Source organism: Thermobia domestica, chromosome 10, assembly GCF_964235325.1.
Source record: "Thermobia domestica chromosome 10, izTheDome1.hap1.1, whole genome shotgun sequence".
Lineage (NCBI taxonomy): Eukaryota > Metazoa > Arthropoda > Insecta > Zygentoma > Lepismatidae > Thermobia > Thermobia domestica.
In genome coordinates this window covers 44075694-44093959 of record NC_137463.1, presented here as the reverse complement: position 1 = coordinate 44093959, position 18266 = coordinate 44075694, and the positions used below count along the sequence as shown (strand labels likewise).

Sequence of the window (18266 nt, the reverse complement as noted above, 5' to 3'; positions counted from 1 at the left end):
AATTTACCTTGTTATTCACTGGAATCAGCCATGTATCCCATTCCATTGTTTAAAATGTAACAAGAAAGCGAAAAAAAAAAATGTGAATTTATCAATTACTTCAAAAACTGAAAATTCCACTATTTCCTCACATATGTGCCTGCCTATGTAATGAAAACACTACTTAAACCATTGAAGTTCCAGATCCTTATGAAGATTATTTTTGTAACAGAAAATAAGAAGAAATGCTTTGATTTTATTGAAAGCTATGAGAAAATATCATCTTAACGCATATTAAATTAATGAAATATAATTTTGTTAGATCAAATGTGAATTCTGAGGGAAGAATACATTGACGTTTTTCAAAGATTTTTGCAGAAATGAAGAATGGTTAGATTTGCACTTCATGAAACTTTTTTCAGACAATATTTATTAGAAATAAATTTTACGGCTAAACAACGATGAAGGAATAAGTGGAGTATGTTTTTATTAATCGGAAAATTTTCCGGAAAATTTACATCACTGGCTGCGACGTCATCAATGATGATTTATTTCAATTCAACTGATAATATGGCTGTTGACTTTTACAAATCAGATGAGTTGTTGATGGATTTTATTGTAATTTAAAGTCATGTATGTTGCTTGTTAGTCTTCACCGAATAAAATTCAACATTTCAAATTTTACTGTAAGTCACTTATAACCCTACACGCAGAAAAAGGGGTTTAAAATCTACAATGTGAGTTATAGTTTAGTTCAAAATCTACCTATTTTTTGCGTAAAAAAGCTTATTTCTGAAGCCCATCTAGCCTATTTTCTTCAGAGGCTGTTGGCAACACTGCTCCCAAGACAACTAGTCCTGCGAGTCTATTGCGTGGGAGGGAATGTATGTAGAAAACTAACGTGGTGATATTCTTTCTAGCATTGTTCAGTATTTTATACCCCCGGATTTTCTGTGTATATTAGGCTACTGCTATTAGGTATTTGACGTTGCTGAATCGAACGGACGCATTCATTAATAGCAAGAAAAGTTATCTCAGAATTGGGATATTTTCTATAAGTATGTAGACCTATATAAGTATCTCAGCTTTGAGATAAATTTTCTCGTGATCACATGGACGGATATGTTTCAAAATAATTTCATTGAATTCAGCATCTTAAAATTAGTATAACTAATGCAATTAGAAATTTATCCAAGCTTGGGCACTTTTTATTTATTTATTCCTCTTAGAAAAGTATGTTTAACGATAAATTATTCGATTAAAATTTTAATCGATTTGCATTAAACATGTCATATCCTTTCTCTAAGGTTTGTCAGTATGGACTAGTTGTTTCAAATTGAACAACCTGGGACATTACTGTTTGTTTCTCATCTTGTCAGTGGGCAGGAAAGAAGCTGGGACTTAACTGTGACAAGCAAAATAAAAATATTGACAGCACAATCAATTTGTTTTACATACGTAGTTCTTATGAATCCTTGATAGCGCGTACACTACAAATACTTGCTCTTTTGAGTCATTACCTCCACTCCTTTCCTCACTATATTTCTCTGTTTTTCTCAGATCGTAAAACCGCGCTTGTAAGTCATATAGCTACTAGTTTGAAATACTTGATGTAGGAGTTTAAATCTTGTAAGGAAGAATCTTCGCATTTGCTATTCATGACTGGAAGTGGTAGAAATCTCCAATTTTCGATATCAAGAATGATCACCATAAAGAATAAATGGTAATAGGCAGAGTGAATCGGTGTTTTGATATGAATTCAGTGTCCGAATAAGAGGTTCTTTCTGTTCTCCTACTTCTCTCTACTAAAGCCGGAATACCAAAAAATCCACTATGAATTCCGGATTTAATATTGATTCGTTGGAGACGTCAGTGCAGGGTTTCAATATTGATATTTTCTTTGGCCGTTTTGCAGAAACGGCAAGAGATAGGACATAGTGTTTTGATAGGACTCAGCTTTTCAAGAACAAGTCCTATCTCCCGCCTTATTGTTTTATTGAAACTGGAAGTAATAGGTGCTACTTCGTGATTCACTGTTGAATTTCAGTCGTTTGAAAGTCTACATCATTGTTCCACAATCTTAAAAGAAACTTACTTAAAGAAAGAAATAGTCAAATTGGTCCTAGCTGGACCTCATAGATGTGATACCATCATAATTATTCTTCAGGTTGTTAATGTCAATCATAGATCTATTTGTCTCAATATTACTTGCAGTTACTTTACTAATAGATACATGTTATCTATGCTTTAAATGAGCAATCTGTTTTTTTATGTTATGAAACTGAAGCATATTATCAGATAACATTGTATTATCTTTTATAGTCTTATCAAAAATCTTCCATTACTTGACAGACAACAACAGGTGTGGTGAAAGATATGAATCAACTTATCAAAGGTACTTTTTTAACACTTGTGTGAATAAACATCCGCATATCATTTCTTACGACAAGAAACAAGACGAGTCATTTAGTTTGATGGTACTCGAAAAGTTACCATGAGACTTTTCGTATTGCTTCTACTTGTGAAGGGTTTCTTCTGTGCCTGTCCTGATGGGTAATTATATTTATTTAATTATATTGTAGGAGTGAACATATCTTAATTCTAAAGAGAAAGTGTAATAAAATAATTTATAAAATTATAACTCAACATTCTAAACATAGTAAGACTATCCATGGCTTTGGATTGATTATTTTAATAAAAGAAACACTGACCAAAGCTTAAAACACACTTTATTTTAAGCTTTGGTCAGTGTTTCTTTTGTTAAAATTCTAAACATCTTTCTTTGTTTACAAGAAAGAATTGAGCCACACACAGACATGACACAGGGGACATACAGGCGTTAATTAATACCTTTTGATGTGTCAAACTATGCCTGTTAGCTTTTTGACTTGCGTTGATTGAATTAAGCCAATAGTAACGGACGCAAATGTATTAATTTCGGTAAATGAAGAACTTCTGTTGTATAAGGTAGTATCCATAAACAAAAATACACCAATATGAATATTATGACATATGGGGTGACCTATTCATATTGAAACGGCTTTGTGAAACGGCCTTAATTTAAACTACTAAAACGAAAACGCTGAAATTTTGTACGATGTTAATATCAGGAAAGGGACATCGTTTAACGCACTTTTCAATACCACCAGATTAACAAAATTGCCAACCCATAATATATATATATATATATATATATATATATATATATATATATATATATATATATATATATATATATATATATATATAAAAATAATCATGTCAGGTTATTACATATTTCCAACCAACGGAAACTTATAATACGAGATCATAATCAATATTACAAACTAAGAGCGCTTTAGTATCACAAACATTCACATTTTGGAGGCTTCTAGAACAAATAATGCACGTACAGGGTCGGCTCTACTATATGTGCAACACGGGTATTTGCATGAGGCGGCAAAATCTGTCATAACTATATTATTTAAAATAAATATTTCCCGTTGGAAAGAGACTTCATGATGATGCTAGTTAAATTTACTAAGCTGACCTTCTATTTGAATACTACATTCATAAATCATGTTTAGATCACATCAGTTTGAGATCACATGGACAGTGCTAAAGTAAATTGTCAAACACATCCCAGCATGAATTACTTCATTGTTGTCAAATACCAAAACTCATTTCTCGAAGAGTAGCGAACACCTGTTCTATTTAGTTAGTTATCACAGTTTTGATATGAAAACTAGTCTTTGTCACAAACAAGTTCCCTGTCATTGAAGGTGAAAAGAATTCTTTTTTTTTTATTATTTTAACAAATGTAGAAGGAAAATCAAGAAATAAAGATAAAAGAGCTAGTTCCACTGGAATTGCAAGTTGATATATTGAGCTTGAAGCTTGATATTGAATTCAATAAAAAGGATTACCCAGATGTGCTTGCTTTATCTTTCACTAAATACTAGATTATTATTTAAAGAAAGAAATAAAACAGACACAACGAGATTGTATTTTTTGTAGTGTTTAGGTCTTTTTGAGTGAGTATGTTCTTTCCCTCCTCTTCGTTGTTTATAGTGGGGTAGCATACTTAAAATTGTGGCTTTTAAGATTTATTCTTTCTGGAGAGAGAGAGCTGTAAATGATGCCATTGCATGGGGCGGCAAATTGCCGGTTCTGTGCACGTGTAATGGAGGTCCTAAGTAATTGTGTGTCCAATGTTATGGTCATAATGAGATGCATTTCGATTAATGAAAAGAAAGTTAGGAACGATTAAAATTTTGAATTTTGTTACAAGACTTTATTTCGATAAAGTATTTAGGTAAGTATAACATCCAGTCACGCAGGTAATTTTCAGTAAGTGTAAAGGTCATAACGTCGTTTACAGCAATTTTATATTTCAAACGGTTTCAGAGGTAATTATACTGCTTAAAATAGCGTATTTGTGAGAATTTTCAAAAGATATTGCTATTTATCTTTGTTTATATAACTTTACAGCATTAGTTTCTCTCTCTCTCTCTCTCTCTCTCTCTCTCTCTCTCTGTGTGTGTGTGTGTGGGTGTGTGTGTGTGCTTATCGCAACTACAACTTTTAAGTATTGTTGCAAACGTTTACAATGTTCACCATATCTTATTAACAATTTGAGTTATCAAATTATGTAAACGTCAGTATGATCTTCACACTCATTAAAATCCGTGTACGTGATTAGGTATGAGTGATACTTAAGTTGATTTTCGAAAGAAAACTTTTTGAAATAAGTCAATTTTTAAATCCATTGAAATTTTGTATTTATTAGAAATTCCTCATATCATAGTCGTAGTATTTAACAATAAGCTATTTTCGATGTGCATTACCATGTCCATCTCACTTGTGTTATTACTATTGTACAGTCTTCCACAATAAGGATGTTTGAAGATATTTGTGATACTTAATATCCTTAGTTTGTAACACTGAATAATAAGTGTGGTAATGTAAATTTCGATTTTATATGTAAATTTGAAATGTGTATTGAAATAAGAAAACTTTATGTTGGGTTGACAACACTGTTAGTTTAGTGCTATTGCAGAGTATGTTAAACAATGTCCCTCTGCCAGTATTTGCATTTGGGAAAATTTCGTGTTTTTCTTTCTATTAGTTTATAAGCTACAAGAGCGTATCAAGATAAATAGTTTACCTTGAATAGTATGTTCGTTTTTAATGGAACATTTTTTACTTGCTGGATCAAAAGATCCAATATATTTCAGGCAAAAAGTTTTTTGTACGCCTTATACTTGGAGAAACTATCACTATGTATAGTGTAGCGAAACTCAAACAATCACTTAACTCAGTCTGATGTGCTTATTCAGTAAAAATAAATAAATAAATAAATAAAAATAATAAAAAATAAAAATAAGGGCCGTTTAAAAATTTTGTGGTGACTCCTGATCAAAAAATGCATCGAAAGTTAGAATATAAGTTAATCAAAAATTTTCTTGTAGTCTTTATATCTGGAGAATTACATACTTGTATAATGTAGCCAAACCCAAGCTATCGCTTAACTCAGTATGATATGCTTATTCCGAAAAAAAAAAAAACTCGATATAGGAGCCGTTCAAAAATTTTATGGTCCCGGATCTGAAAACTAATTATTGGCCAAGGTAAAATCTTATTAATGCATTTTTTTTATCATTCCTTGACCAAGTCCTTGAAAAAGTTCTTGACCAAGATCGCAATCTTTTGATCCATTTTTTGGATCGTTTCGAAAATTCTTGTTTTGTTCAGTTTTCAGTCTATAAGTGAAATTTTATGAAAGACTAAAGTGCATAAATCAAAACTACTTTTGATGACTATAAAATGGCAGAACAATGAAATGAGAATAGTTTCCAGGAGTAATTTTTATCTTTACAATAAAAAGTCAATTAGTTAATTGTTAATTGATTGATTTGTCTGGATTTGGGTTTGAACAACTGTATTATATTCAAAGCTCTTTCACCGGGAGTCGAACCCGAGAACCATGTGCACCAAAGAATTGTTCTACAGAATAGTTCACATACGGATGGCACCCCAAGTATTATGTGTATAACTCTTTAGATGTGTGTGTATAACGTGCACCTGTGTAATTGTCAGAAATATGAGAGTCATCGTTGGGGAACGAAAACAACAACATTAGGAGAGCGGAAACACCGTTAAGTGACCGGAAACACCGTTAGGAGAACGAAATCAACACCGTTAGAAGAATGAAACAACTCCGTTAGTTTTGTTTCGGAAATCAAACCTGGGAGCCGTGCACCACAGGGCGCGCGCTCTAGCCACTAGACCAACAGGAAGAGCAGGTTTGTTAGAGTAATGAGATAAAGAACTTGCTACCTTTCAAAAAGTTAAATTAGTCCAATAACAAATGGCATTATTGATTTGGTTGCTATTGTTTTAGTAATTACACCTATTGTACGAACTGTATTGTATTGTTTAATTTTACATCTCACGATACTGCCTTCGGCCTAAAGAAGATGATAAACGAATGACGAAAAGGAAGGGAATGGTTGAAGGACAGAGTCTAATAATGAAAGGAAAATTATGATTGACAGATAGTGACATCAACGCCAAGTCGTTTGAGTCAATATTTTAGTAATGATTATATTGCACAGTAGTACAGCACGGGCATCGTTAGCGGGGGGTGTGGGGGACGCGTCCCTCCAGATTTTAGTCAAATATATTTAAAGAAACTATACTACTTTGCATATATAACTTTCGTCGGAAAGAGGATTTTGATTTTGATTCATCCCCCCCCCCCGACGCCAATAAAAAAAATTAAGGATGACAATGAGTACAGTAGAGCAATAATATATTCTCTATGCTTTTAGAAAAAATAAATAGAATTCTTTCTTTCATACAAATGTAGAGTGTCAATTAAAAATTATTATAAATCTATCTTTTGTTTGATTGTCTCTAAAGCGGCTTTACGTGGGACATTTCAATATTGAACAAAACAGAAATAATTAAGAATTTCGATACATGGTGAAATAAATGTAATATAGAAGATGGTGTAATGTCAGTAAAGATCTTTTTAGACATGTTCTTTTAATCATATTGTACTTTTTACTTTGGGAAAGAGAAACAGGTCAATATAGTATGAAGATTTGATACCCAGCCTGGGCTCTTTATTATAGACAAAAATATACAGAATGTTTCAAAACAACACCGACAACGTTTGGAAGGTGATTCCTTACACCAAGATAAGACGAAAAGTATAGACTAACCTGGGTGCACAAATGATTACTTTCGGAGTAATAGGCTGCCAAAAACATGAGATAATCAACTTTGAAGGTCAATAGCTCCAAAACTATGGGACCTACCGTAGTCGAGTCAAGACTTCACTTAGGAACTAATATGTGCGCTATCAAAAAAAAAAAAAAAAAAACCTAAAAAACACGTGTTTCAGAATCCTAAAGTACTCATGCAACAAGTTTTACAGTTTTTCTTCTGGCATATAACCTGAAATACTCACCAACTACCTCTATAAAAATTATTGCAGAAGTAGCGCAGGATTCTGAAATTTGGCTATTGGATAGGGCACAAACTAGTTCCTAAGTAAATTCTTGACCCGACTACGATAGGTCCCATAGTTTTGGAACTATGCACCTTTAAAGTTCATTTTTTCGTGTTACCGGCAGCCTTTAACTCCGAAAGGAAGCATTTGTGCATCCAGGTTTGGTCTATACTTCTTGTCTTATCTTGATGTCAAGAATCACCTTCCAAACGTTGTCGGTGTTGTTTCGAAACACCCTATATATTCAAATTTGGTGCTTTGAATTATTATCTCTAAATAGGCCAGAGACATGGGTTACATGCCAAAACACACTCTCAAATTTCGGTCGCTGTTAGGGATAGTGTACTCTGACTCTTTACCCTTCTTGTATGATCTTATACATTCTCATACATATCTAAATTTATTTAAAGTAGTTACTCAACCTTGCCGATAATATTTAAGAGTATGTTAGCTTTTCTTATAAAGTTAAGTACCTGACTCACTTTTAATTTCCAAAACAATATTTATATACTTGTAAACCTAATTTATTTTTCGCATATATTGTGTATCAAATTTAAATAACTCTTTTTGGTTATCTTTGCAGGCAGCTTGAATACTGGGTGACAAATCCTGAAGACCACTATCAGGATGATCAAGCAGGACAAGCTCAAGGATGTCTTTCTCCTGTAAATTCAGTTCACGGAAGAGCTGTCGTGGAAGTAGACCCGTCACAACGTTATCAAACAATCAAGGGTTATGGCGCAGCACTAACCAATTCAGCAGCTTACCTTATTCACTATAGCCAATACAGAGAAGAATTGCTGCAAGCATTGTTCAATACTACGTCAGGAGCGGGGATTAGCTATATTCGTTTACCAATGGGAGCCTCAGACTTTATGGCACGAGGACCTGCTTACACGTTTGATGACGAGTATGATCCTGACTTAAAGAATTTCAGCATTGAATCAGAGTTAGAATTTGTAATTCCGACTATATTGGCTGCCAAAGAAATTAACCCCGATTTGAACATAATTGCTTCTCCCTGGTCAGCCCCTCCATGGATGAAGACCAGTAATGATTTCAATGCAGGATCCTTTGATACTCAATTCACAGATGTGTATGCTAATTATTACATTAAATACCTCCAAGGTTTCAAAGAAAATGGTGTTTTCATTGATGCAGTGACTTTACAAAATGAACCTCTGCTGGAAATCAATTATCCGTCGATGAGGCTTGATGCAGATGCGGAGACCAATCTTATTAAGTCTTTGGGACCGAAGCTTCAGGATGCAGGCCTTGAAACAAAGATCGCAGTTTGGGATTTTAACTGGGACAACACTAATTATCCTATTCAGGTGCTAAATGACAGAGTTGCCAGACAATATGTTGATGGATTTGCGTTTCACTGCTATGATGGTGATCCGAATGCTCCACAGATTGTTCATGAGGCTCACCCAGAGTAAGTATTGAATATATTGAGTAGTTAGTAGTTATCTCCTTTTAAATGTACATTGATGCAGCTTCTTTATCTTAGCTACATACCGAAGAGTCCCAACACCATATATGCACACTTTAAAGTAGAAAATATTACTACTATAAAATTTTCTCTATTGTATTTAGAGAGGAAAATCTAAGTTACTTGACAAATTTATTTTTAAATCAATGTAGGTGTTACAAGTAATCATCATCATGAGCATTTGAAGCTGTTGAACTACTACACGAGCTATGTTCTGTAATGTATCCAGTGTGATGTCTCCATTCGACATTTTGATGTTTTCTCTCAGTGAATCCACTGTAACTGCTTTTTCAGCTAAACATTATCCTTTTGGGCTCTCCTAGGTAGTGTAAGCCATAAGATATTTTATCCGAAAGGTATAGTGGAAACTTCAGTATCTCTTCGACTTATCCATCGCTGGTCAGTTTCATCCTGAATGTACCATAGGTGTAAAATTATGCAGAATAAACGTTATACGCCTTCGGTGCCCTCCAATATCTTCTAGCAGAATTTCAGAAGCAATTTTCCTTTGAGCCCTCTTGTTACACCGCTGAGTTAGTGGTTCCCAACCAGTGTGTCCTGACACACAGATCAGTGGCGAAATTCTAGGATTTAAAAATCATGAATATTAATAATTTAATTAAAATTACTTTTAAAACAGAATGCTTTCAGTTGCACCAACAGTGCTCAGTCCTGCATAGAATCACTACTTTATAGAAATAATATTACTTTATTATAATTTAAATTATTAATAATAAAAAATCAAAGAATTGTGTTGCGATGTCGTAACCTTTCAGTAAAGAGTGGTGTTGTCATTTCAAAACGGTCGGGAACCACTGACATGTCATTTTTCTGAAAAAAAAAAAAAAAAAAAAAAATCTGGAAGTTGTAGCTTGCTCTTGGGGTTAAGTTTCTTTTCGACGATTTGGTTCATATTTCATAAGAAAAAAATTCAATAACAACCCTACAACACATTATATCTCATTTTACTTTAAAAAATTCACAAGGGGTGAATAGGCTCTTGGTAAAGAGTTTATTTAAACAATTCTCTCAAATGTGACTCACGCAATTTTGATTATTTTCCGTAAATATTTCATGAACTACTACAATTAGAATGCCATTTTAAAATAAAAGCCACCTAAGAGGTCTCTCAACAATTATAATATGAATTTTGATGTTCATGTGAAATGAAAGTTTCCGCTGATTTCACTTTCTGAGGTGACCAAATTTCGACTTTATCTTTGACCTATCTCGACTAAATTTATTAGGCCATCTAAGTAGATTATGAATTTATCATCATACCAATGTTAATTAAAATCGGTCAAAGTAGATTTTGGCCATTGAGTTGGACCAAATTTGATAACTGGTCTTAATAGATCTTCATAAATTTTAGCAGCTCCTCTATGTTTGTTATTAGTAAACGTGTTAAATTTGAACCTAACAATTCCCGAAAACGAGAATAAAATATTTCAGTTTAAGGTCCTACGATTATGCTCTTTAGGCTAAGGGAGACCAGAATTAGGGCAAGTGAATGATGATAGAATAATTGGTGGAATATGAAAGTAGCAGGAAGCGGAATCAAGCCAGGGACCCCGCACACCAGATATAAACGCTGTACCACTGAACCACCACCATGCCTCCTAACTCTTCCTGAGAAATAAATAAATAAAAAGTCACAGATGAATGGAAGATATGATAGAATACTCTAGTGCAGTTGTTTCCAACTTGCCGTTATATGATGTAAGAGTGCTGTTTTACAATCTGAGTAAACGAGAGAGAAATGCAGTAAGAAGAGGAGAGGAAGGGATGACGTAGGAGAGCAAGTGTTGACAGTATGCGGATAGTAGAGACCTGCACGGGCTGAATTTTTTGGCCCGATCCCAATCCAGCCCGAATGTACCTAGGCCCGGCCCAGCTCCTGCCCGAAAAATTTTGGAGATATTCGGCCCGAGCCCGGCCCGGCCCGATATGTTTTTAAAATTCTTGGCCCAAACCCGGCCCGGGCCCGATAAATTTTAAAAGTTTCATTTTGTAACATTTTTTACGGGCACACTTCTTCAACGTTTGCCTTTATTCTAATTAACGAAAGTCAATAATTATTAAAGAATTGCAATTAATCGGTCCCAGCCCGGCCCGACCTGAAGAGAAACCAGTGTCGGCCCGCCCAAGCCCAGCCCGGCTCGTGTAGATCTCTAGCGGATAGTATGCCTGTAAAATTATCGACTACGTTCTGTTTTACCTCTCCAGAGTTGCCAACCCCAGAATACGAAATTATCGGTTTTCGTCTTTAAAATTATCGTATATTACAAAAATTTATCATATATTCCTTATGCACGTAATAATTGTAGAAACAAGTATAATATTACTAATAAAAACAATAATATATAATAAATTTATTTAGAAATATTCAGTTTCGAACTTCAAATCGGTATCACTGTCCTCAACATATTTTTAATCCTTATTAACATTACTCTGAACAAAAACAGTATATTCATCTCCTCGTAAATGTATTTGGTTTTAAAGAATAGATACAGGGTTGCCATTTGCCAATTCTCAAATCGTTATTGATCTATTTTTAGCGGAAATGACTGTTAAAAACCTCAGTGTGTATGTTTTATAATTATTTAATGCACATCTGCAATTCATTTGCATTCAAAAACTGCAAAAAAGTGTGCATTCTAAAATTTTCGTATATTCACCTATTACCCCAAGACCATTATCGTATATAGTATTAAAGCTTAAATTATCGTAATGGTTGGCAAGCCTGTATTTCCCATGATTTTCTTTTATTACCTGCCAGTTTCTTTCCCTCTCGTTGAGAAGTCGAGCAGCAAACTGACGTTACATGGAAATGACTGTTCTAGTGGTTCTGCAGGAATCACCCATTTAAATTTGTGAACAGAATGTTAGATATAATGTATATGAATCAGGTGATTTACTGCGTTTTTCTATACTTTCAGTGCTAATTACTACTTCACTGAATGCACCGGCACCAGCGGAGATACAAACTGGCCCGCAGTCTTCAATTTCAACATAGACTTACTCTTCATGGGGCAAACACGCAACGGAGCTGTGACTGTACTCATGTGGAATCTGGTCCTAAATGAAATGTGGGGACCGACATATGAGGGAGAAGGTGGCTGTAAAAACTGCCGAGGTATCATCACTCTGTACTCGGATGACTCACGTTTCGAACGGAGCATTGAATATCACATTATCGGACACATGAATAAGGCTGCCTCTGCAGGTGCTGTTCGTATTGAAAGCCCTAACAACTTCGGTAGCTCAGGAAGCCTTATCTCTGTAGCTTTCTTGAATCCTGATAACACGACTGGAATTGTTGTGTTTAACAAGAATGAAACAGAATCTGAAGATTTAGAAATTAGACTCAACGGACAAACATTCTTGTTTGAGAATTTTCAACCTCAAAATGCTGTTACGTTCAGAATGTGAATTTACAGAATAAAAGTCAAATAAATGTATTTATTTCTACAAAAACGAGTTTATGTTTTGTATTCAACACTTAGCGTACGTTATTAACTATGAAAATTCACGTTCATACTTAAAAAAAAAAAAAAAAAAAAACTTTTATCGTCTCGTCGTCTGACAGTCGATTACGTTGTAAAGTAAGTAGATTTTCACTGTTTCTTAATCGGCAACAGTGGCGTACTTGGGAAAATTTGAAATTGATTTGCAGCGACTTTGCAGTCAGATTAAGAAACCTCTGCTTTGTAATTGGTGTCTTTGGAAGGTAGTGAATGATCACTTTCTAATAAAATGGGAATACAAATTTAGTCGAAGAATAAGTTGATAAGCGTTTGATGTGACTCATTACATTTCTTATTACCAAGTGAGAACAAAACATTTGGGATGTGGAAGTTGGTGAGTACTTCAAATTATACTCCCATACCCAAACTTCCTCTATAAAAATTGTTGTGTGAGTACCTTATGATTCTGAAACATGGATTTTTGGATAGGACACATATTAGTTCCTAAGTAAAGTCTTGATCCGGCTACGGTAGGTTCCATAGTTTTGGAACTATGGACATTTAAAGTTCATTTTTTCATGTTTTCGGCAGCCTATAACTCCGGGGAAAAAAAGGCATTTGTGCACCCAGGTCGTTCTATACTTTTAGTCTTATCTCGGTGTCAGGAATCACCTCCCAAGAACGTTATCGGTGTTGTTTTGAAACATCCTGTATACAACTTACACTAAAATAAAATTTGCTGAGGAAAGCAACGTTTATTATAAAATAATAAATGTGTGACAGTTTCGCCAACTAACTGAACATATTGGCTTCATCAGATACCCTGTATATATACGATCAAGTAAAATTATATATTGCATTTAAAAATTCTTGATATTCTTCATTAAAGGTTAAAAATCACTAAAATCACTAGGAAGTAATATAAATTATAATTAAGAAACTTTCACTTCATTCAAAGCCCATAACAAGTAAACAGATCATTACATTGTTTATCCGTTTTTAATTATAGTGGGTAGTTGGTGAGTACTCTAATAATGTTTGGTAAACCATATAAATTATGTAGTTCCTCGTTGTGAAGTTTCCACCGTTCCCCATTCCTGTTTCTCTTGGGTCCGAATATTAGTCTCAGGATCTTGTTCTCAAATACTTTCAGTCTATGTTCTTCCCTCAGAGTAAGCGACCATGTTTCGGAACCATACAGAACAACAGGCATGATTATCCTTTTATATATTTTAAGCTTCAGATTCCTCGACAGAACTCGCGACAAGAAATTTTGAACCGAATAATAACACGAATTCCATGCTTTTAGTTGACATTTAATTTCTTCGTGAATATGGTTTTCGTCTGTTAATATTGATCCTAGATATTTGAAAATATCCACTTTATCAAAAGTATTCTTTGATATTTTAACACATCCTTAATTTACTGTATTACGATCCCGACGCACTTCCATGTATTTAGTTTTCGATGCATTTACTTCTAAACCCATGTCCCTGCAAGCGTTTAATAAGACCTCTGCATTTCTTTCTACTGTTCTCCTATCATCCTCTATTAAATTTATATAATCGGCAAACGCCATAACCTGGTGAGTACCATTGAACTCAAGGCCCTGGTTGCTATCTTTGATTTTCCTTATTGCGTATGTTAGGACAAAGTTGAGTAATAATGGCGACAACACATCTTGTTTCAGGCCATTCTCGACGTGAAAACTCGGATTCATTTAAGCATATCTTAATTAATCTAACTAGCTTTTTCGGCATTCCAAATTCTGTAAGAATGTTGTACAATGCTTCACTGATAACCGAGTCGTAAGCTTTTCTAAAATCAATAAATAGTTAATGTACTCCTATTCCTACGAGTATTGTATTCCTACTTCTTACTGATTATTTCGAATGCAGTATAAACATCAATGACCGAATAGCACTTTCGATTCTTTCGTCTCCCTTACTCCAATATTATCCCGGATCAACTTAAGTTTTCTTTCTAGAAAAAAAAAAAAGTTGGATGATGAAAGAGAAGCCAAGTGGAATGAATTCACATGACCAATTACCGTACTCAGGAAGTTTTGGAGGAGGATTAAGCCAGTGCAGTCCTCAGGATATTTTCGAGGGGTCATACTTGAAATTATGTACGAGTTCAAACAGAAAGTATTAAATATATTGTTACGATATTAATTCGGGTGTGATCTTCAATGAATGTCATTTTCGAGCTATAGTCATGCTGTTTTGAGAAAGCATCGTTTGAGTAGGAACTATGGCCACTTGTGTCCCTTTTGGGTACAGTCCTTATAACGACAGTTTAAACAGTTTGAAAAGGGAAATACGTAACATTCTTGTCTGCACGAAAAAAGTAGGTAATTCAAGGGGAAACGGAAAATATTTCACTAGTCTTCAAAAAACAAGAAATGCTCTAAAATTGACTTTACATTGTTCATAACTCGGGAACCGAAAGCCAGCCCAACATATTATTTCACAGGCGCCACCTCAAGGTCACTATACCAAATTCAATCTCTATCGGATGAATTTGGTAAATGTTTTGTAACCTAAAGGCCACACAACAATATTTTACAATTATATCACAGACCAAGGTCTTTTAGTATGATAAATTTGATCATGATCAAGTGAATTCAGTGATTATTCCGAATGTAGTATGGTGTTTTTTTTTTGTTTTGTTTTCGAAAATGTGACGCAAAATTTGGTCGTTCTTCACTCGTAAAGTCAAATCCTACACAATATAATATCTCACAAACTTATGATACAGATCAAGGTCTACTATTCTGCCAAGTTGGATCTCGATCTGTTGAGTTCAGTGTATGAGTTTTTGTTTTGGAAAATATAACGCTAAATTTGACTGCTCATAACTCGGAAATTTAAAACATAGACAATATAAAACATAGATATAGAAATTTAAAACATAGACATAGAACTTTGTTGTCGTGTGGCAGAGGTAATTCTCCCAATAGCATAACAGTTTAATCGCTATCCGAGAATACTGTAAATGATATTTCTAATTATAATTCTTAAAATTGAGACGAAATTGGAAAAGCATTTACGACGACACTTTTGCACGGTCTTCTGTGCTCAATTGTCGCTCAGTAGGAGCTATATAGTACTCATCTTTGCTATTCCAACGAGCAAGAATGGCGCATAAGAAACGATCGTAGACTCTTTTCTAAATATGACATTTTGGCTTTTATAAACTTCAACACATCAACAAGGTACTATATATATATATATATAACTTGCTTTCTTTTCCTATTTCTATCACTTCATTGACTCTCTATGTCTGAAAAACTAACTAACTAACTGTCAAATAAAACCAATATGTTACTTCACTTTCCACACTTTTGTTTATATTATGCAATATCCACTGCAAAATATCTTTTTGTATATCCATTTTAAGTATTATAATTTTGATATATCATGTGCAGTATTTGAGAGATGCCGATCCAACTATTGTCAATTTTTGTTTTAGGTAGGAGTATCTCTGACACACGGCTGCAAAGCTCTCATGCCGAAATAATAGATTCACAGTAAATGCTTTGCTCACTCAACACCGTTATACGAAAACTTTTGAAAATACTGTGTAAAATCAGGATATAGGGACTATGATCGGGGAGCGTAGGGACTCATAAAATTGGTAGTAAACAACGTTCAAAAGATAGATAGCAGAGGGTTCCATACGTGTTATGTTATGAAGTCTTCGGCTCGACTGCAAATTGGCTGAATGCTAGTGCTAGCTTCTTGGAGTCAGGTAGAAGAGAGTGCAGCTAATGACAACTATTAGCCTGAGTGTGAGTGAACTATTGGGAATTAGTACTGAGGAGTCTTGCGTTCACAATGAGGATTAGGAATATGTTCGCCTATATGTTTATGCAATCCATAACACTTAAGTGTTTTGAAGTTTGCATTTAGTACTACTCATAGACTAATATAATTTTGCTTTACAATAAAGATACGTAATTTTTATATTGATACCTTTATGTGTGTATACGGCCTTGAGGATGTGTCAATCTCCTTACAAGCCATTGTCGGGGAAATGAAAGTTGGGAATTCAAGTTGTCACTAATTGTATAATATTACTGCAGTGAAATCAGAGAAAGCGTCAAGGTAACAGGTGCAGGATTTAGAACCGAGTACTTCCTTAGTACAAGGTAACGGCAATACCATAAGTATATTCTACTCACTTACTATCATGATCTTACTATATATTAACGTTCCTGTAGTTAACGAATTTTTTTTACATTATTATTTTTGGATATAGAAGTCGCACAAAAAGTGACGTTTATATATAACACTATTTACCACAAAATACGAAATAATTACAGCAGAAAGAAATTCAAGTTATCTTCAGAGGTGTGAGAGATTATGTTCATTATATTTGACTCCTTGGGTAAAAATATGTCGCAGACAATTTACCCCCCCCCCAAATAATACAGTGTAGAATATATTTCTAAATGAAATATATTTTAGTTTCGGTGACTTAGACATCAGAAAATATAATCCATATATGCTTTTGTGCTGCTAGTAGCTACTAGTCTCGGTACTGTTCACTCACTACATTCATCACGCCCATAGAAAGATCAATGGTATTTACTTTGTACGTTACTTTTCTAATGAATCTTCACAATCAATACATTCTGCTCAATATAGTCCCTGTTAACTATTTCAATGCTGAAAATTCTTACGAATATTGACTAAATAGGTACCAAATATGTTATATTTTTTCTACCAAATAACTGACGAACGCAGCTCGTATATGTTCACTGCAAAGAGATGAAATGGTATTATGAATTTGAATGATGTTACGCTATAATATACTTCTTCTAATTAGGGTGATATATTCTTTTATATTGCCAGTTATCATTCCTCTACGGATAAGTCAAGTATGAAGTACTTAAGTCAGAACTTTCAGTCTAGCCTATTATCTGTAGGTTCAAAGGATATGTGTTATATACGGAACTTACAGGGATCATGTTTCGAACTTATAGAAAACTTTAGGAGTTTGGTTTGTCAAAGTGTACATAACGTGAAAATTGAAACTTTGAATTTTACATTTCCCTTCCCTCTCCGTTCCTCATTCAAAAATGTTTTAGTAAGACAAGTTAATATCTGAAAACAGAAAATATTTAAATCTTTAGATATGTCAAATAGAAAATCATTCATTTTAATGCTGACATTATATTCGGTAGACAGATTAGTACTTTGTCGCGAATATCAACAGCTCTGCGGATAGTCTATTAAGCAGCGATTAGATCCATAATTACTCCCATAGGAATACACGAGGAACCGATTTTTGATTATCTCGGTCTTCCGATCAACTTTGTTGATCACTTCCATAAACAAACTCAATACACAACTTTTGACGTTCTACACTCTGGCCAAACTTTCATACTAGTATAGTGTGATAAATTCAAGAGCAAAATGGGAATTTCTGGCTTTCGAGATGGGATTTTATAGTGTTACAGGTTGGCATCACTGCATACGATGAAGATTTGGAGTGATTTGTCAGTGCTGCAATAAGTCTTCTTGAGAAGCACGCATTGGAAGTGGCACTAGCAATACCAAATCCCGTCAGATGTGAAGCTTGCAGCGTGAACAGGTTTTTGAAGGCACAAGGAAAATGCTCATCAATCCATTTACAAATATTGTCTGTGTACGAGAACGTAATTAATCGGTAAAATGTGACGAAGTTATTCCATGGTTCCACAGAAGGTCGACGTGATATTCACGACGAAGACAGCGAGAGACAGTCCACGATCACCGATGACCTTCGCAATCGCATTGATGCTGAGGTGCGTATGTACAGGCGGTGACAATTATGTATG

At 34.3% G+C, this 18266-nt stretch overlaps 1 protein-coding gene across 1 annotated transcript; it reads left to right on the top strand.

Annotated features, from left to right (window-relative positions):
* The first annotated feature begins 2400 nt into the window (after window positions 1–2400).
* On the top strand, window positions 2401–12450 carry LOC145661983 (uncharacterized). Its single transcript, XM_081727328.1, has 3 exons — window positions 2401–2532; window positions 8061–8915; window positions 11912–12450. The coding sequence occupies exons 1-3, from the start codon at window positions 2474–2476 to the stop codon at window positions 12402–12404; spliced, it is 1407 nt and encodes a 468-aa protein (XP_081583454.1). The 5' UTR covers window positions 2401–2473; the 3' UTR covers window positions 12405–12450.
* Window positions 12451–18266: the final 5816 nt, after the last annotated feature.

Excerpts from the sequence above, each read along its gene's own strand:
- LOC145661983 (XM_081727328.1), top strand. The coding sequence starts at position 2,474 with ATGAGACTTTTCGTATTGCTTCTACTTGTGAAGGGTTTCTTCTGTGCC. Across the intron at positions 2,533-8,060 it reads TTCTGTGCCTGTCCTGATGG|GCAGCTTGAATACTGGGTGA; the intron begins GTAATTATATTT and ends TTATCTTTGCAG. Across the intron at positions 8,916-11,911 it reads GTTCATGAGGCTCACCCAGA|TGCTAATTACTACTTCACTG; the intron begins GTAAGTATTGAA and ends CTATACTTTCAG.